The sequence below is a fragment of the Canis lupus genome, chromosome 18 (assembly GCF_003254725.2).
Source record: "Canis lupus dingo isolate Sandy chromosome 18, ASM325472v2, whole genome shotgun sequence".
Taxonomy (NCBI): domain Eukaryota; kingdom Metazoa; phylum Chordata; class Mammalia; order Carnivora; family Canidae; genus Canis; species Canis lupus.
This window is the reverse complement of record NC_064260.1, coordinates 22,269,665-22,286,593: the sequence shown is the minus strand read 5'-3', so window position 1 is coordinate 22,286,593 and position 16,929 is coordinate 22,269,665. Positions and strand designations below refer to the sequence as shown.

General features: G+C 34.5%; 1 protein-coding gene across 5 annotated transcripts in view; it reads left to right on the top strand.

The window, feature by feature from the left end:
- Positions 1 to 16,929, top strand: part of PCLO (piccolo presynaptic cytomatrix protein) — a 390,134-nt gene that overhangs the window by 232,392 nt on the left and 140,813 nt on the right. For all 5 annotated transcript variants that reach the window (XM_049096822.1, XM_049096821.1, XM_049096819.1 and 2 more), the window contains exons 7-8: positions 5,159 to 7,346; positions 12,834 to 12,970. In XM_049096822.1, the coding sequence (XP_048952779.1) occupies positions 5,159 to 7,346; positions 12,834 to 12,970 (2,325 nt within the window). The remainder of the gene's footprint in view (positions 1 to 5,158; positions 7,347 to 12,833; positions 12,971 to 16,929) is intronic.

Sequence of the window (16,929 nt, the reverse complement as noted above, 5' to 3'; positions counted from 1 at the left end):
TGTGTTTTTTCCACTGGATGTTATTTACTGCTTTGTCAAAGATCAGTTGAACATAGAGTTGTGAGTCCATTTCTGGGTTTTTCTCTTCTCTTCCATTGATCTTTTTATCTGTTTTTGTTCCAGTACCACGTTGTCTTGGTCACTACAGTTTTGTAATATAGCTTGAAGTCCAGAATTGTGATGCCTGAAGCTTTGCTTTTCTTTTTCAAGATTGTTTTGGCTGAATTCAGGGTCTTTTGTGGTTCCATGCAAATTTCAGGATTGTTTGTTCTAGCTCTGTGAAAAATGCTAGTGGTATTTTGATAGGGATTGCATTAAATGTGTACATTGCTATGGGTGGTATGTACATTTTAACAATATTTGTTAAATATTTGTTAAATATTCCATGAGTAGGGAATGTTTTTCTATTTCTTTGTGTCCTCTTCACTGTCCTTCATAAGTGTTCTATAGTTTTCAGGTGGAACTCTTTGGTTATATTTATTTCTAGGTATCTCTTTTTTCTGTTTTCTTTAAATTCCAGTGAGTTAACATATGTGGTAAAATTGGTTTCAGGTTACTGATTCATCATTTGCATCTAACACCCAGTACTCCTCACAACAAATGCCCTCCTTAATAACCATCATCCATTTTGCTCATTTCCCACCCTCCTCCCTCCATTAGTGCAATTGTAAATAGGATTGATTCCTTGATTTCTCTTTCTGCTGTTTCATTATTTGTGTATAGAAATGCAGCAGATATCTGTATGTTGATTTATATCCTGCAGCTTTACTGAATTTGTGTATCAGTTCTAGTTTGGCAGAGTCTTTTAAGTTTTCTACATAGTTTATTGTGTAGTTGGAAAATGGTGGAAGTTTGACTTCTTCCCTGGCAATATATATGCCTTTCATTTCTTTTTGTTGTCTGATCGCTGAGGCTAGGACTTGCAGTACTATATTAAATAACAGTGGTGAGAGTGGACATCCCTGTCATGTTCCTGATAATATAGAGGAAAAGCTCTCAGGTTTTCCCCTTTGAGGATGGTATTACCCGTGAGTTTTTTATATGTGGCCTTGATGATCTTGAGGTATGTTTCTTCCATCCATCCTTTCTTGAGGGTTTTTATCAAAAATGGATGCTGATCTTTGTCAAAAACTTTTTCTGCATCTATTGAGAGGATCATACCGTTCTTATCCTTTCTTTTATTAATGTTGTCTGTCAAGCTGATTGATTTGTGAATATTGAGCCACCCTTGCAGCCCAGGAATAAATCCCATTTGATCATGGTGCATGATTCTTTTTATGTACTTTGGATTTGATTAGTTAGTATTTTGTTGAAAATTTTTGCACCCATAGTCATCGGGATATTGGCCTGTAATTCTTTTGAGTGGGATCTTTGTGTGGTTTTGGAATCGAGGTAATGCTGGCCTCATAGGATGAGGAAAACTCTGCAAGTTTTCCTTCCATTTCTGTTTTTTAGAACAGTTTGAGAAGAATGGGTATTAACTCTTTTTAACATGTTTGGTTGAATTCTCTGGGAAGCCACCTGGACCTGAACTTTTATTCTTTGGGAGATTTTTGATTACTGACTCAGTTTATATGCTGGTTATGGATCTGTTCAAATTTTCCATCTCTTCCTGTTTCCATTTTGGTAGTTTATTTATTTCTAGGAATTTATCCATTTCTTCCAGAATGCCCAATTTGTTGGCATATAATTGCTTATACTACGTTTTTAGAATTGTTTGTATTTCCGTGGTGTCAATTGTGATCTCTCCTGTCTCTTTCATGATTTTAGTTATTTGGGTCCTTTCTCTCTCTCTCTCTCCCTCTTTTTTTTTTTTTTTTTTGATAAATCTGGCTGGGAGTTTATCAATTTTGTTAATTCTTTCAAAGAAGCACCTCCTGGTTTCATTGATCTGTCTTACTGTTTTTGTTATTTGTATATCTTTTATTTCTACTCTAATCTTAATTATTTCCCTTCTTCTGACTTCATGTTCTTTTTCCAGCTTCTTTGGGTGTAAGTTTAGGATGTATACTTGAGACTTTTTTTTTCTTTTTTAAAGATTTTATTTATTTATTCATGAGAGACACAGAGAGAGAGGCAGAGACACAGGCAGAGGGAGAAGCAGACTTCATGCAGGGAGCCAGATGCAGGACTCAACCCCTGGTCTCCAGGATCAGGCCCTGGGCTGAAGGTGGCACTAAACCGCTGAGCCACATGGGCTGCTGGAGAATTTCCTTGCTTCCTATGGAAGGTCTCTATTGCTATATGCTTTCCTCTTATGATTGTCTTTGCTGCATCCCAAAGGTTTTGGACTGTCATGTTTTCATTATCATTTATTTTTATGAATTTTTAAAATTTCTTTTTAATTTCCTGGTTAGCCCATTCATTCTTTAGTAAGATATTCTTTAACCTCTCTACATGTTTGTAGTCCCTCTAAATGTTCTCTTCTTGTTGACTTCAAGTTTCATAGCACTGCGCCTGGAAAATATGCATGATATGATCTCATTCTTTTTGTACTAGTTAAGGCCTAATTTGTGACCCGATATGTAATCTATTCTGGAGAATGTTTCATGTGCACTCAAAAAGGATGTATATTCTGCTACTTTAAGATTAAATGTTCTGAATGTATGTATCTGTTTGGTCCATCTGATCCAGCGTGTCATTCAAAACCATTGTTTCCTTATTGATTTTCTGCTTAGATATTTTATCCACCAATGTAAGTCAGTGTTAAGGTCCCCTGCTATTATTGTATTTTTATTAATGAGTTCCTTTACATTTGAATTCCTTTATATTTTATATATTTGAGTGCTCCCAAGTTGGGAGCATACATATTTACAGTTGTTAAGTCTTCTTGTTGAATAGACTCCTTTGTTGTGATTTAGTGTCCTTCTTCATCTCCTGTTATAGTCGTTAGGTTTTTAAAAATATTTTTTAAAGATTTTATTTATTTATTTGTGGGGGGAGAAAGAGCAAGAGAGAGCAAGGGGAGGGGCAGAGGGAAAGGGACAAGCAAAGTCCATGCAGAGCCCAGAGCCCAATGAGGGGCTCAATCCCATAACTCTGAGATGGTGACCTGAGCTGAAACCAGGGTTCAGAGCTTAACCCTGAATTAAGCTCTATATCAAAGCTTGTCTGATACAAGTATTGCTGTTCTGGCTTTCTTTTGACCTCCATTAGTGTGATAAATGGTTCACTATCCTCTCACTTTCAATCTGTAGGTATCTTTAGGACTAAAATTAGTCTCTTATAGGCAGTGTATAGATGGGTCTTGATTTTTTATCCATTCTGACACCCTGTGTTTTTTATTGGAACATTTAGTCCATTTACATTCAGAGTAATTATTGATAGATACAAATGTAGTGCCTTTTTATTGCTTTTCATGTCTTCTGGAGATTTTCTTTGTTCCTTTCAAGTCTTTGTCTGTTGGTATTTCTTTCCTACTCAGAGTCCCCTTTAATATTTCTTGCAGGGCAGTGTTAGTGGTCACAAACTCCTTCCATTTTTGTTTTTTTCTGGGAAATCTGTCTCTTTCTATTCTGAATGACAGAAAAACTTTCTGGTTAGAGCATTCTTGGCTGCATATTTTCCCCATTCTGCCCATTGAAAATATTGTGCCACTATCTTCTAGACTGCTAAGTTTCTGTGAGAGATCTGCTGCCAACATTATTTATCTTCCCTTGTAAGTTAGGGACTTCTTTTACCTTGGTGCTTTTAGGAATTTTTTTCTTTGTCTCTGTATTTTGCAGATTTAACTACTGTATGTCTTGTTGTTGACCTGCTTTTGTTAATTTTGATGAGGAATCTCTGTTCCTTCTGGATTTGGATGGCTGTTTCCTTTCCCAGATTAGGGAAGTTTTCAGCTGCAATTTCCTCAAATAAATCTTCATATTCTTATGATTGTTGCTGTAAGTTCTAGATCAGGCACATTATTTGTATCTGTTTTGATTATATCCCTGACTGTGACCTTTCCTTGTTCTTTCTTTTGGGATGAATTCCTCTATCTTGGCATTTTGTGTAGGTCTCTGTTTTCTTTTCTGTGTTAGGAAAGCCTCTCTGTTTACATCAGTTTATTGAAAATGATCTGTCATGTCTTTTGCTAAAATTGTATGATTCTCAAGACCATTGGTTCTTATAATGCAAATTTATGACAAACCAATTGAAACCAAACATACCTTCCAATTCATCAATGATATACCTTATCAGATTTTTTTTTCAATATTTTATTTATTTATTCATGAGACACACAAAGAGAGAGAGAGAGAGAGAGAGAGAGATTGGCAGAGACACAGGCAGAGGGAGAAGCAGGCTCCATGCAGGGAGCCCGACGTAGGACTCGATCCTGGGACCCCAGGATCATGCCCTGGGCCAAGGATGGTGCTAAACCACTGAGCCATCCAGGGATCCCGTACATTATCAGATTTTTAAAAAAATATATATCTATGAATTTTTATTGCAGCCAGTTCCCTTTGCTTCATGTATAACTTGCTAAAACATTAAGAACAACTAAAATTACTAAAAAATAATAAAATCGAAAGAAAACATAAGCCAAAATGGTCATGAAAATATTGAAATATTAAATAGAAAATTAGTCAGATTACTCTTTTTTTTTGGGGGGGGGAGGACATTAGAGATTTAAAATTTTTCTTTCAAAACATTTCGTAATTAGAATAGGAGTAACAGCCACTCTTTGGGTGCATGGCAGGGGCCAAAATTGGGAATGAGAATATAGAAGCAAACAATTGAACTTAACAATGGCAAACGTGCATCTTCAACAAATATAACTTTAATTTTAGACAGCTAACACAAATACTCTGGGAATACATTTGGCAAATAGTTTTATGTGTACTAAAGAACATGAAAAATGAGTTTCCAGAATTCTTTTAAGAGTCTAACTAAATATAAGCCTGCCTAGCAATGAGTTCTGTGCTTGATTTCAAAATTCACTTCTAATGTTCCAGAAGTTATAATAATAAACAACCTACCAAGAAAGGAAAATTTATTTTTCAGCCAATTGTATGTGTGACTAATACTTGAAGTAATAATATAAAATTTTGTTTCATTATGTTGTCATAGCTAAAACATATACAAAATCATTTTTATGTAATATGTAAGTTACAAAGTTTTTAAATCTTTTTTTCCCTTTGTAATAAAGTTCTATTTTTTGTTTATTTAATTATAGACAAAAGGTTCTCAAACCATGACACCTTCTGGCACCCAGAAAAAAGTTAAGAGAACTCTGCCAAACCCACCCCCTGAGGAGACCTCTACAGGCACTCAGTCAACATACAGCACAGTGGGTACAGTTTCCAGGAGGAGGATCTGCAGAACCAACACAATGGCACGAGCCAAGATTCTCCAGGATATAGACAGAGAGCTTGATCTTGTAGAGAGGGAATCTGCAAAGCTGAGAAAGAAACAAGCAGAACTTGATGAGGAAGAAAAGGAGATTGATGCAAAGTTACGGTACCTGGAAATGGGAATTAACAGGAGAAAAGAGGCATTATTAAAGGAGAGAGAAAAGCGAGAGCGAGCCTACCTCCAGGGAGTAGCTGAGGATCGGGATTACATGTCTGACAGTGAAGTGAGCAGCGCCCGACCAACCCGAATAGAAAGTCAGCATGGCATCGAGCGACCAAGAACTGCTCCCCAAACTGAATTCAGCCAGTTTATACCACCACAGACCCAAACAGAATCTCAGCTAGTCCCTCCTACAAGTCCTTATACACAGTACCAATATTCTTCCCCTGCTCTTCCTACCCAAGCACCCACTCCATACACCCAACAGTCCCATTTTCAGCAACAGACTTTGTACCATCAGCAAGTTTCACCTTATCAGACTCAGCCAACATTTCAAGCCGTGGCAACAATGTCCTTCACACCTCAAGCTCAACCTACACCAACCCCGCAACCTTCTTACCAGTTACCATCACAGATGATGGTGATACAACAAAAGCCACGGCAGACTACATTATATTTGGAGCCCAAGATAACTTCAAACTATGAGGTGATTCGTAACCAACCCCTAATGATAGCACCTGTTTCTACTGATAATACATATGCTGTCTCCCATCTTGGGAGTAAGTACAATAGCTTAGACCTGAGAATAGGATTGGAGGAAAGAAGTAGCATGGCAAGTAGTCCAATATCAAGCATATCTGCAGATTCTTTCTATGCAGATATTGACCATCATACTCCACGAAATTATGTCCTAATTGATGACATTGGAGATATTACCAAAGGAACGGCAGCATTAAGCACTGCATTTAGCCTTCATGAAAAGGATCTGTCAAAAACAGACCGTCTCCTTCGATCCACTGAAACACGTAGATCTCAAGAAGTGACAGATTTCCTAGCACCTTTACAGACATCCTCCAGATTGCATAGTTATGTGAAAGCAGAGGAAGATCCCATGGAGGATCCCTATGAGTTAAAGCTTCTGAAACATCAGATTAAACAAGAATTCCGTAGAGGAGCAGAGAGCTTAGATCACCTTGCTGGTCTTTCCCATTATTACCATGCTGATACGGGCTATAGACATTTTCCAAAATCTGAGAAGTACAGCATTAGTAGACTCACACTTGAAAAACAAGCAGCAAAACAACTGCCAGCAGCCATACTTTATCAAAAACAATCAAAGCACAAGAAATCACTAATTGATCCTAAAATGTCAAAATTTTCACCCATTCAAGAAAGTAGAGACCTTGAACCTGATTATTCAAGCTATATGACTTCTAGCACTTCATCTATTGGTGGCATTTCTTCCAGAGCAAGGCTTCTTCAAGATGACATCACTTTTGGCCTCAGAAAAAATATTACAGACCAACAGAAATTTATGGGCTCATCTCTTGGCACAGGGCTGGGCACATTAGGAAATACCCTCCGGTCAGCTTTGCAGGATGAAGCAGATAAACCATACAGTAGTGGCAGCAGATCCAGACCTTCTTCCAGACCTTCTTCGGTCTATGGCCTTGATTTATCAATTAAAAGAGATTCTTCTAGCTCTTCCCTAAGACTGAAAGCTCAAGAGGCTGAAGCTCTAGATGTTTCCTTTAGTCATTCATCACCTTCTGGCAGAACTAAGCCTACCAGTTTACCAATTAGCCAGAGTAGAGGGAGAATACCAATTGTGGCCCAGAATTCTGAAGAAGAAAGTCCACTCAGTCCTGTTGGCCAGCCAATGGGAATGGCCAGGGCTGCAGCTGGACCCCTTCCACCAATATCTGCAGACACTAGGGATCAGTTTGGATCAAGTCACTCATTGCCTGAAGTTCAGCAACACATGAGAGAAGAATCACGAACTCGAGGCTATGACCGTGACATAGCGTTCATCATGGATGACTTCCAACATGCCATGTCAGACAGTGAAGGTAAATTGGGCCTCAAACTACCTTGTTACTCTCAAAACTCAAACTCTTATTTTCCTGCATGTTTAATTTTCCTTCTCCAAGGATGTATTCTACTTTTCTTAGTGCGTCTTTTGCATGTTTACTTCAATTTTATTTCTTGTAAATGGAAATTTAATCTTGTGTATAGATTTCCTAGCATGCTTTTCTTTATTTCTTTTTAGTTTATTATTTTATTGTTGTTTCTTGATTGTTTGCTTGATTTGTTTGGTGTCCACTTTTCTAAAACCATTATCAAGTAATTGTGTCAATAAAATATGGTCATCCTTAAATCCATAGTTGGAAAGTTTTTAATTGTATGTTTTTTATTTTTTAAAAAATGCATTTCAAAATATATTGGTCAGTTTCTTTCAGTTTGTGAAATCATTAATATTTAGAGCCATTAAGTACTATTCTACTAGACTTTGTAATAGAAAATTATTTATATTATTTTTGTGATATCATTGTTCATTAATTCAGAAAATGTTCTCTTTTTGAGAATCTTTGGCTGAGTCCCTGATATTAGTGTAATCTAGAATTTTATAATTCTCCTTAAATAAAGGATTAATATTTTATTTCTCTCACTATGAGTACCATAATTGACAAGGTTGTGCATTTTGCATTACATACTTGAAACCTTAGCACTAAATATGATATTTTCAAAATAATCATATCAATACATAGGAAACATTCTTTATAAATAGAATAAAAAATTTGTTCACTACTCTTGTGAGTTTAGCAAGCTGAAGCCCTCCTAGTTGGTGTACCCATTTAGCCTTTTCCTTGGCTTTGCATTTTGCATCATTCCATTTTTTTTGTCCTAAATTGTTTTGCTAATTTTTCTGTGAATAAATGATTGAAGGCAAGTATACACTTTAACTAAAAACTGGCTTATGATAATTTTGTTGTTGTTGTTTAATCATATAGAGTGACAGGATTTTAGAGAATTATCTAGTTTAAATTTAATTATGAAGATGAGGGAGGAGATACAAGGATATATAGAGTCCTTTCCATGCCAGGAGGACTCATGACCTTTGGTTCTCTTTTTTCCCCTCCCTCTACAGTTTACCTTTGCATGTAGGTGTGATTTGAGTCTTAGAAATAAAATATTTCTCAAGTAAAGATATTATTACTTCATGCCTTTGAAGTCTGCAGAGCACTAAACTAACACAAACACCCCTCCTTTTAAATCGGACATTTTCCCTGAGGACTTACAGGAAAATACGTGTTCATGAAGAGAATTTTCTTTCTACTTCTATATCTAGATGCTAATATGATTTTATAAGTTCACGTCTTGATTTGAATAGAATTAAAATAAATCTCTGGATCTGAAAGTTGAGAGATTCCTTTTCTTAGTGAAATTCCAACAGATTAGTTACTTTCTTTTTCTTTTTTTATTGAAGTTCAATTTGCCAACATATAGTATAACACACAGTGCTCATCCCATCAAGTGCCCTCCCCAGTGCCAGTCACCAAATTTCCCCATCCCCCCTGCCTGCCTCCCCTTCCAACTAGTTACTTTCTGATTTATTTTCTTCTCTACAGGCTATTGGATTGACCATTTTTATTGATAATTATTCAGTGAAATAAAACACTGTATTTGTATTTTTTATTTTATCAATTGTTTGAATCTCTCTAGTTAAAAAGAGATGACATTTTGTGGAAGCAGTTTTTTTTTTCTTTACTTTTTTCACAATCCACATTTTACACACATTTTATACATATAAAACGATTGCTGCAGAAGAATAAAAAGATACTTCAATAATCATATTGGTAAAATAATAAGATAAATTAAAAACTTTAACAGGTTTATGGCATAACTAAACACCTAAGGCTATGTGTGTGCATAGAGCATATATTTGAGAATTTGACCAATTTGTTAATTCATCATGGATGTTTTTCAACATGGTTCCAGACATTTAGATTTTTCTAGATATCCCAAAATATGGTATTTATTTACATGCAACCATATGAATATAACCAGATGTTTTATTTTTCATTTATATGTTTGGATGATATATACTCCTAATCATTAAGGACTGTATGAAAAACATTGTTTTTATAAATAGATGGTAAGACATCATGCAGCATACAAAATTATGAAATGTATAAAGATGATACCAAAGAAATAATTAAAGTGAAATTTAGATGAAATTACACAATTAAACTAAAATATTTAAAAATTAACCAGATAAGAAATTTAGTTGTAAAGTACATACAGATAGAGAAATAGACAAAGGACAACCATAACAAATTAAATTACATATGTAATATTATGTGTGTGAATTGTAGTGATTATCTTTAAAAGTTGTATGTTTTAAAATGTTACATTTTTTTTTTTTACTTTTAAATCACGTGAACATATTACTTTTCTTCTAGTAAAGCAATGGCCTACTTTTCTTTTGAAATTTTGGATTTCTTGGGTAATTAAGGGACAAAGCAGGAAAAAATTTTCCTAATTATGTAATTCATTTGTGAACTCATGAAATACTGAGAATTTTTTAAATAAATTTTTACCAAATATATGCTATATCTGTATTTCAATGATAAGAAGATCACTTTGAGAGGTGTAACATTCCAACAGGCTATTTAGTAATCAGTAGAGAAAAGCAAACTTAACTGATTTCAAATTGTTGAACTGATTGTTCATGTGTGCTTTGAGTTCAATTAAACTTTAGTTTATAGACTTACAAGAATATTTTTCAGATGTGTTCTATATGACTTTAGTTAATTTTGAAATAGCTCACTTGAGGTAAAGTCTAGATAAGCATAATTTACATACAATGCTTAGTATTTATGGTCTCAACTTGAAAACTACAATTTGATGTGCATGCATGGTTGATTAAGTACAGAACAGGAAGCCCTTTTTTAAAGTGGATTTTGAGGAAAGCTAAGCTAACAATAGTCGAATTATATTTATTTCTACAAACACAAATATTTTGTTGAAAACATTCTTTTGAAGTATACTCCAAGCCAAAAAAAAAAAAAAAAAATCAGTATAGTCACTTTGAAAATTTTTTTTCAACCAATATTTAATACTGAGTAGAATTGAACTATTCCCATAACTTTGAATAATGCTAGATCCCCAAATAGCTTACTTTTATTTTATATTTAAGATTTCAAGAAAATATCATCAGTTTGAAACAAGAAGATATTAATCTCCAGGCAATTATTTAAGTTAATTTGGAAAAAAAATATAAAGTTTAATTTTTAAAATGGAGATATACCATGGCAGATCATACAACTGCAGTTATAAACAACTAGCATTTATGTCCCATTTGCTATAAATTATGAAGACAGAATACAATTTAAAAGTAGATTTGTTCACTCTGGTTGCACTTAATGATCTATAAATGTTTATGCAAAGCATGACAGTTACATATTGTCTTATTATAAGAAATAAACAATCAAAGTATGTAATCAGAAACAAAATGACAAATTTTGGAACAGGTTGAGATTCTGCTTTATTTGTATAGATATAGCCAAGAAAACATGATTTAAAGGATTGTGTTTCAAATGCATTGAGCAGAGGTATATATTCAAGTGAAATCATGTATTACATGATCCAAGATATGCATTTATTTAAATTAGTATAGATGTTTTTAACGAGAAATAAATAACAAGAATATGTAAGAAATAAAATAAGATGATATTACTGTGATTGGGGATAATCTAGTAAGTTTTTAAGAGACCGATAATTAAATCACAGATTTTTTTGATATGTACTTATCAAATACCTATCACATTAAATATTTTTTCATAAGTTTAGTTTTTCATGTCAAATGAAAACTATGAAAAACTATAATAAATTATTATCATGTAGATTGTGTGTGAAGATTACATAAATATTAATGAGGTTTGAGGGGCAAATTAATACTTATTTTTTAATGTGCATATCATTATTAAGATATTTAACTTCTTTTTCTAGTTGACTAATTTTTCTGTTTCATTCATCTCCCAAACATTTATTGAATATTATGGCATTTGCAAGGCATTGTTTTTAGTGTTGAGAGAGGGGGAATAAGGAAGATCTGAGCCTTATCCTCAAACAGCTTAGAATCTTCTGTTAGAGATCAGATAAGTGCACATACAACCACAAACCAGGTATGTAACATTGCATTTCCTCAAACTGAAGAATGACTAAATTATGACACATCATCAGTCGTCATATTTACTGGGGGGAAATGCTGTGGTTAATCACAGGAGGTGACCACAGGACCAAGATCCCAAGACTTATGGAGGTGAGTAGTGGCATATATGCTGTGGGTTTGCCAGTCCTATCAGCAAAGATAAAATGGAAATTGCTTGGGGAAAAAAAAAAGTGTTGGGAAGTTTTGAAAGAGAAGACAATCTAGGATGTAGACAGAAAAAGAAAACTATGATGAGTTAGAAGAACTCAAAAGTATGACAATGTAGATGCTAGCATTTCAAGAAAGCCTAAGTTGATAGCACCATCAACAAACCTTTCAGCATAGAACTTGAGAAGTGCTGCTACATCTGCCATTTAGAAAGCAACAGTGTATTTCCAGAGATCCTTTAGTGATCTTTTTAATTAGTGATCCTTTTGCAAAGAATAAAGCTTTATATGAATTCAAATTCTATATATTAGGTAAAATGGGATTTTTGGTCCCTAAATAACAGCTTCAAAAGACTTTGGAGACACTAAGAACTGAATGGGATGAATAATTTTAAATAATTATATACTTAAATATGGTTGCATTTTCACAAAAGTATTTTGAGATGTCAAGTTTTGTCACATTAGAAACAAAAAAGCAGCTGGTCAACTCTTCAATCTAGTTCCTAAATCTGTGGCTGCATGGAAATAATTGTTTAATTTTTAATAAAATATTATAAAATATTTTTAATAGTAGGGCTGCCAGGTGAGTATGGCACACACATTCCTTGAAGTAATACTTGGGATCCCCTTAGAAAAAATATTTTCATTTACATATTGAGGGTCATAGAAATGACATGTTTTCAGAAATACACATTTGATGTTCAAAGCCAGCAGCCACATATTAGTAGTGATTGATATGACTGTGGGAAAGTGACAGCCTCTTCTATACCGAGGGAGGCGTTATCCTTAGATTTTAGTGGTGGGAGGTAGGTTGTGGGGGAGATGAGGAGACAGGAACTAAAGGGTTGAGTTTGAATAGAATGACTTTTGAGGAATATTCACTTGTTTGCTTATCCAGTCACTGTCTAAATTTCTTCTCATTTAACATTTAATTTTGTTTTATTTTGCTCTGAGAAGTTCAACAGGTGTGTACGTTGTTTTTTCTAAGTTATCCCATGGCACAAAATTTTTATCATAGTGTTGGAAATGATCTTCTTCATCTTCTTGGGAGTTGTATTTGAAATGCATGAATGGTTAACCAGCCTGGAGCATGTTGGTACTTCAGAACATCTGCTGTCCTCTGTCATCTGTATTAGTTGTGGTTGCAATGTTTGATATCTCCTTGGTCTCCAAAGCCTATCACCTACGTCGTGAAGAAACAGATTGGTTTGACAAACCCAGGGAGTCTCGTTTGGAAAATGGACACGGTCCGGATCGCAAACTGCCAGAAAGATTGGTCCACTCTAGACCAGTTAGTCAACATCAAGAGCAAGTAAGTGCTATATTGAGCAGTCTGTTTAGATCTATCCGCCCCCCCCCCCCCCCCCGCCACTGCCACAAAAAAACACAATCAATCCATCTATCAGTCAGCCAGCCATCCTAGAATGGTCTCAGTTATCCTAAAATATATGAGACTTTGTTCACTAAAAAAACCTTTTTTTCAGTAATTTTAAGTACTAAATACCTTACTTAATCATCCCTGGCTCTACCAACATTGTAACATAACTGTGGTGCTTCTACTGGCCAATGTAAGGGATTCATTCCTCTGGAAGGTAGTTAAGTTTGTACAACATACCCAACACGTATAAGTGCAATACATGTAGCTCCTAAAGACCTTACAGAATGTTGGGTGGAATAGACTTGGGTGATTTCAGTGCTTTCCAATAACAGTGTGTTCAGATGTTAAGATATAGCAAATAATAGGGTGACCAAACCACGTCAGCTGGGGACAGGGAAGGCTTCAGTTTGGGAAAGAGGGGAACTTAGATTTTAGATTCTGTTTATATGGACATGTTTGTTTTATATTAATTTTTGGATTTTATCATCAAAAACTCAAACTAGATACTGTTATTTAATATCTATTTATTTTGTGGTTTTTTAATATTTAATATTTATTTTAGAGAATGCATGAGCACTTGGTGGGAGGGTTGCTAGAGGAGGGGCAGAGGGAGACGGAGAATCCCAAGTAGTCTCCCAGCTGATCAGGGAGCCTGATGCTGATCTCACAACCCTGAGGTCACAACCTGAGCTGAAATCAAGAGTCAGATGCTCAACCAACTGATACACCTATGCTCTCCAATCAATATCTATTTATAGATGTAAATAAATTTAGAGATAAATTTCACAGGTAAATCTGATATCAAAATTCATTGTCATATTTACTTTAGAAGAAATGAGGTGATGTTTGAGTGAATTTTGAAAGACACATAGGAAATCAAGAGTTGGATAAATTGAGGGTGATTAGTCTGGTAACCCCAATGGCCTAAATCAGTTGCCTTAAAATATCAGGTATTTGCAGGCTATGTACCCATAATCATTAAAATACCCACAGAAGAGAGAGTTGACTTATTTCTTATAGATTAATTCCTAGATCATCCTGTCTGATTAGGGATTCTCTAATATAGAAGACAAGTGTGTTTTGAAGAAGTGTGTTTTAGACTATATGAACTTACTGTACTTCAATGTTTGTCACATCAAACTATAAAAGAGATGACTTTTGCACATATAAACACCACTGAAAAATAGAATCTATACTCAAATTTGATTTCTTCCAAAGAAATTTCAGTTTTCGTGGACAAATTCCTAGCTGTTAAGTAGAATTTCTTTCTTAGGAGCACCTGAGTGTCTCAGTCAATTAAGGGGCATACTCTTGATTTTGGCTCAGGTCATGATCCCAGTGTCCTGGGATGGAGCTCCACACCAGACTCCATGCTTGGCGAGGAGTCTGTTTCACAATTCTCCCTCTCCCTCTGTCCCTTCCCCTCCTCCCTGTCCTCTCTCTCAATGAAATAGATAAATAAATCTTAAAATAAAATGATCTCAAAATTTTGTTCTGTTTTGTTTTATATATGCTATCATATTTTCTAGAAATCTTGGAATTACTCTCTATATAAGTATTCTCTTTAGTTTTTGATATCTTTAATGAATTTAGTTTAGCCCCATCTCCTCTCTGGAAAACATGGGGGAGGGGGTCAAAATGGTGATGGAGATTAATGATGAAAATAATGGAGTATTTTTTGAAAAGATTTTGGTTTAGGGGTGTGTTTATATAAATACCCATATGTTTTCTACTTCATTTAAATGTATCAGACAATTGAATTAGACTTTTCTTAGATTATCTTATTATTAAAATTCTATTTATAGCTGTAGTTCAATCTCATCAAATAGATCAGCCTGGTGAGCAAGAAAAATAAACAAAATCATTCTGAACATGTTTATAAAATGTGAATTTACCTCTTATCTACAATTACTAAAATAATAAATCTGTCAGCTGAAGATAGCTTCCTTGAGTATATTTTACTGTAAGAATCTCTGTGTATTGACTTACTATTTATATCTTACCGGTCTCATTTTTTTTGTTTGAAGTTTTTTTATTTCCCACAGACCTACATTAAGTCAACAAAAGCACAAATCCTTTTAAAAAATCTTAATAAGATGAAATATATAAACTGAAGCTAGAAAATAACTCCTGTTCAATTATTGCCTGACATCACTATTTCCATGGATACTTAGAATAGCCTTGTCCAACTAATTTATTCAACCAGTATTCTTGAAGGATACATTTTAACATAATCTCTGTCCACCTCAGAAAATATTTTCTAAAATTCTCTTGTATGTAGAGGAAACATTAATAACATTAATGGTGGGGGTGCCTGGGTGGCTCAGTAGGTTAAGTGTCTGCATTCGGCTCAGGTCATGATCTCAGGGTCCTAGAATCGAGCCCCACATTGTGCTCCCTGCTCAGTAGGAAGTCTGCTTCTCCCTCTCCCTCTGCTCCGTCCTGCCCCTGCTCATGCTCACTCTCTCTCTCTCAAATACATAAAGTGTTTAAAAAAGATAACCTTCTGGTACTTTTTGGTTCTAATTTTCTGTTACTAGCATCTCCAGATTTATGATTTTGATCCAATGAGGATATAATACATCATATTTAAACAAAATATATTTATAAACCAATATAATGCCAAAATTAAGCAGAATATATTTAAGAATTATTTCATGAATTTCATGCTAATTTTTATAAAGAAGAAAATGTAACAGTCCTTGTTAGAATTATTTATAGGTAAACGTAATAAAGTAATTTCTTGTTAAAAGTTATTTCTTCCATTTATAAGGCATTTAAATTTTTTACTTTGACATTTAACATACTAACAAAAAACTACACATGCAGTTACCAAAACTAGTTATAAAGTGAACAACCATATAACCAACACATTGTCTTCCCCAGACACCACTATGTGCCCCTTCCAGATTGTAATCCTCAACCTGCTTCAAAAAAGTAACAAATATGCTAACTTCTGTAGCAAAAATGTCTTTGATTTTCCTTACAATTTTTTCTAAACAAGCTATGTGGAAGATGACATACATTTTATTACAGAAAGTTCAAAATTCATGTTTTTTTGCATTAATATTTATCTTCAAATACTGTTTTTGTCATTAACTCATCATAACTGTATTTTGGTCTAGAGAGAATAGCAAAATGGCATTCTCGTTTTATTCACTTGTTTCATCTCTAATCATAAAAAGGTAATATCGAGCTTTTGGTACTAATAAACCAGATGCTTTTATTTGGAAACTTATGCATAACAAGAATTTATACTCATAAAATGCCCCAGAGGCAAAAGTAATAAAAACAAATTGATTAATGCAAACATGAATTTATCTGCTTTAAAAATAGCTTATGCAAAAATACATGAGAAACAAAAAATTTACTGAATTTTTATTAGACTCAAAATTATATTATTATTTGAATATATACATTTGAATATATATTATGAAATATGTATATATATTTGAAAGACAACAAACATGGATTTGCCTTATTCACTTCATCTATAAATAGGACTAATACCCCTGAAATGGTAATTATAAAGGTCAACACTTCTTGACTCGAACCGAATGCCTCCACGTTCTGCGCTATGCCCATGCCTTCTCCAATCTTCATGCAACCGCAATATCGAGGTACATTAAGCTCCTCTGAGAAAGCCACTCTTCCTATATATTCTGGACCTTTGGATGTCTTGTTCCTTTTCCCTGAACTCTCTTCCTCCTCTCATCTTGGCTAACTCTGCTCATCACTTAGGTCTCCGTGTACCTACACCATCTTATAAGAAGTCTTCTGTCACACTACCATCACCAGCTTCCCACAAATCGGGGCAAGTTTTCTTCTTTTGTGCTCCAATAGTATTGCATGCATTGTCACAGGCTCTAGCTCCTAGAGAGCAGAGGCTCCCT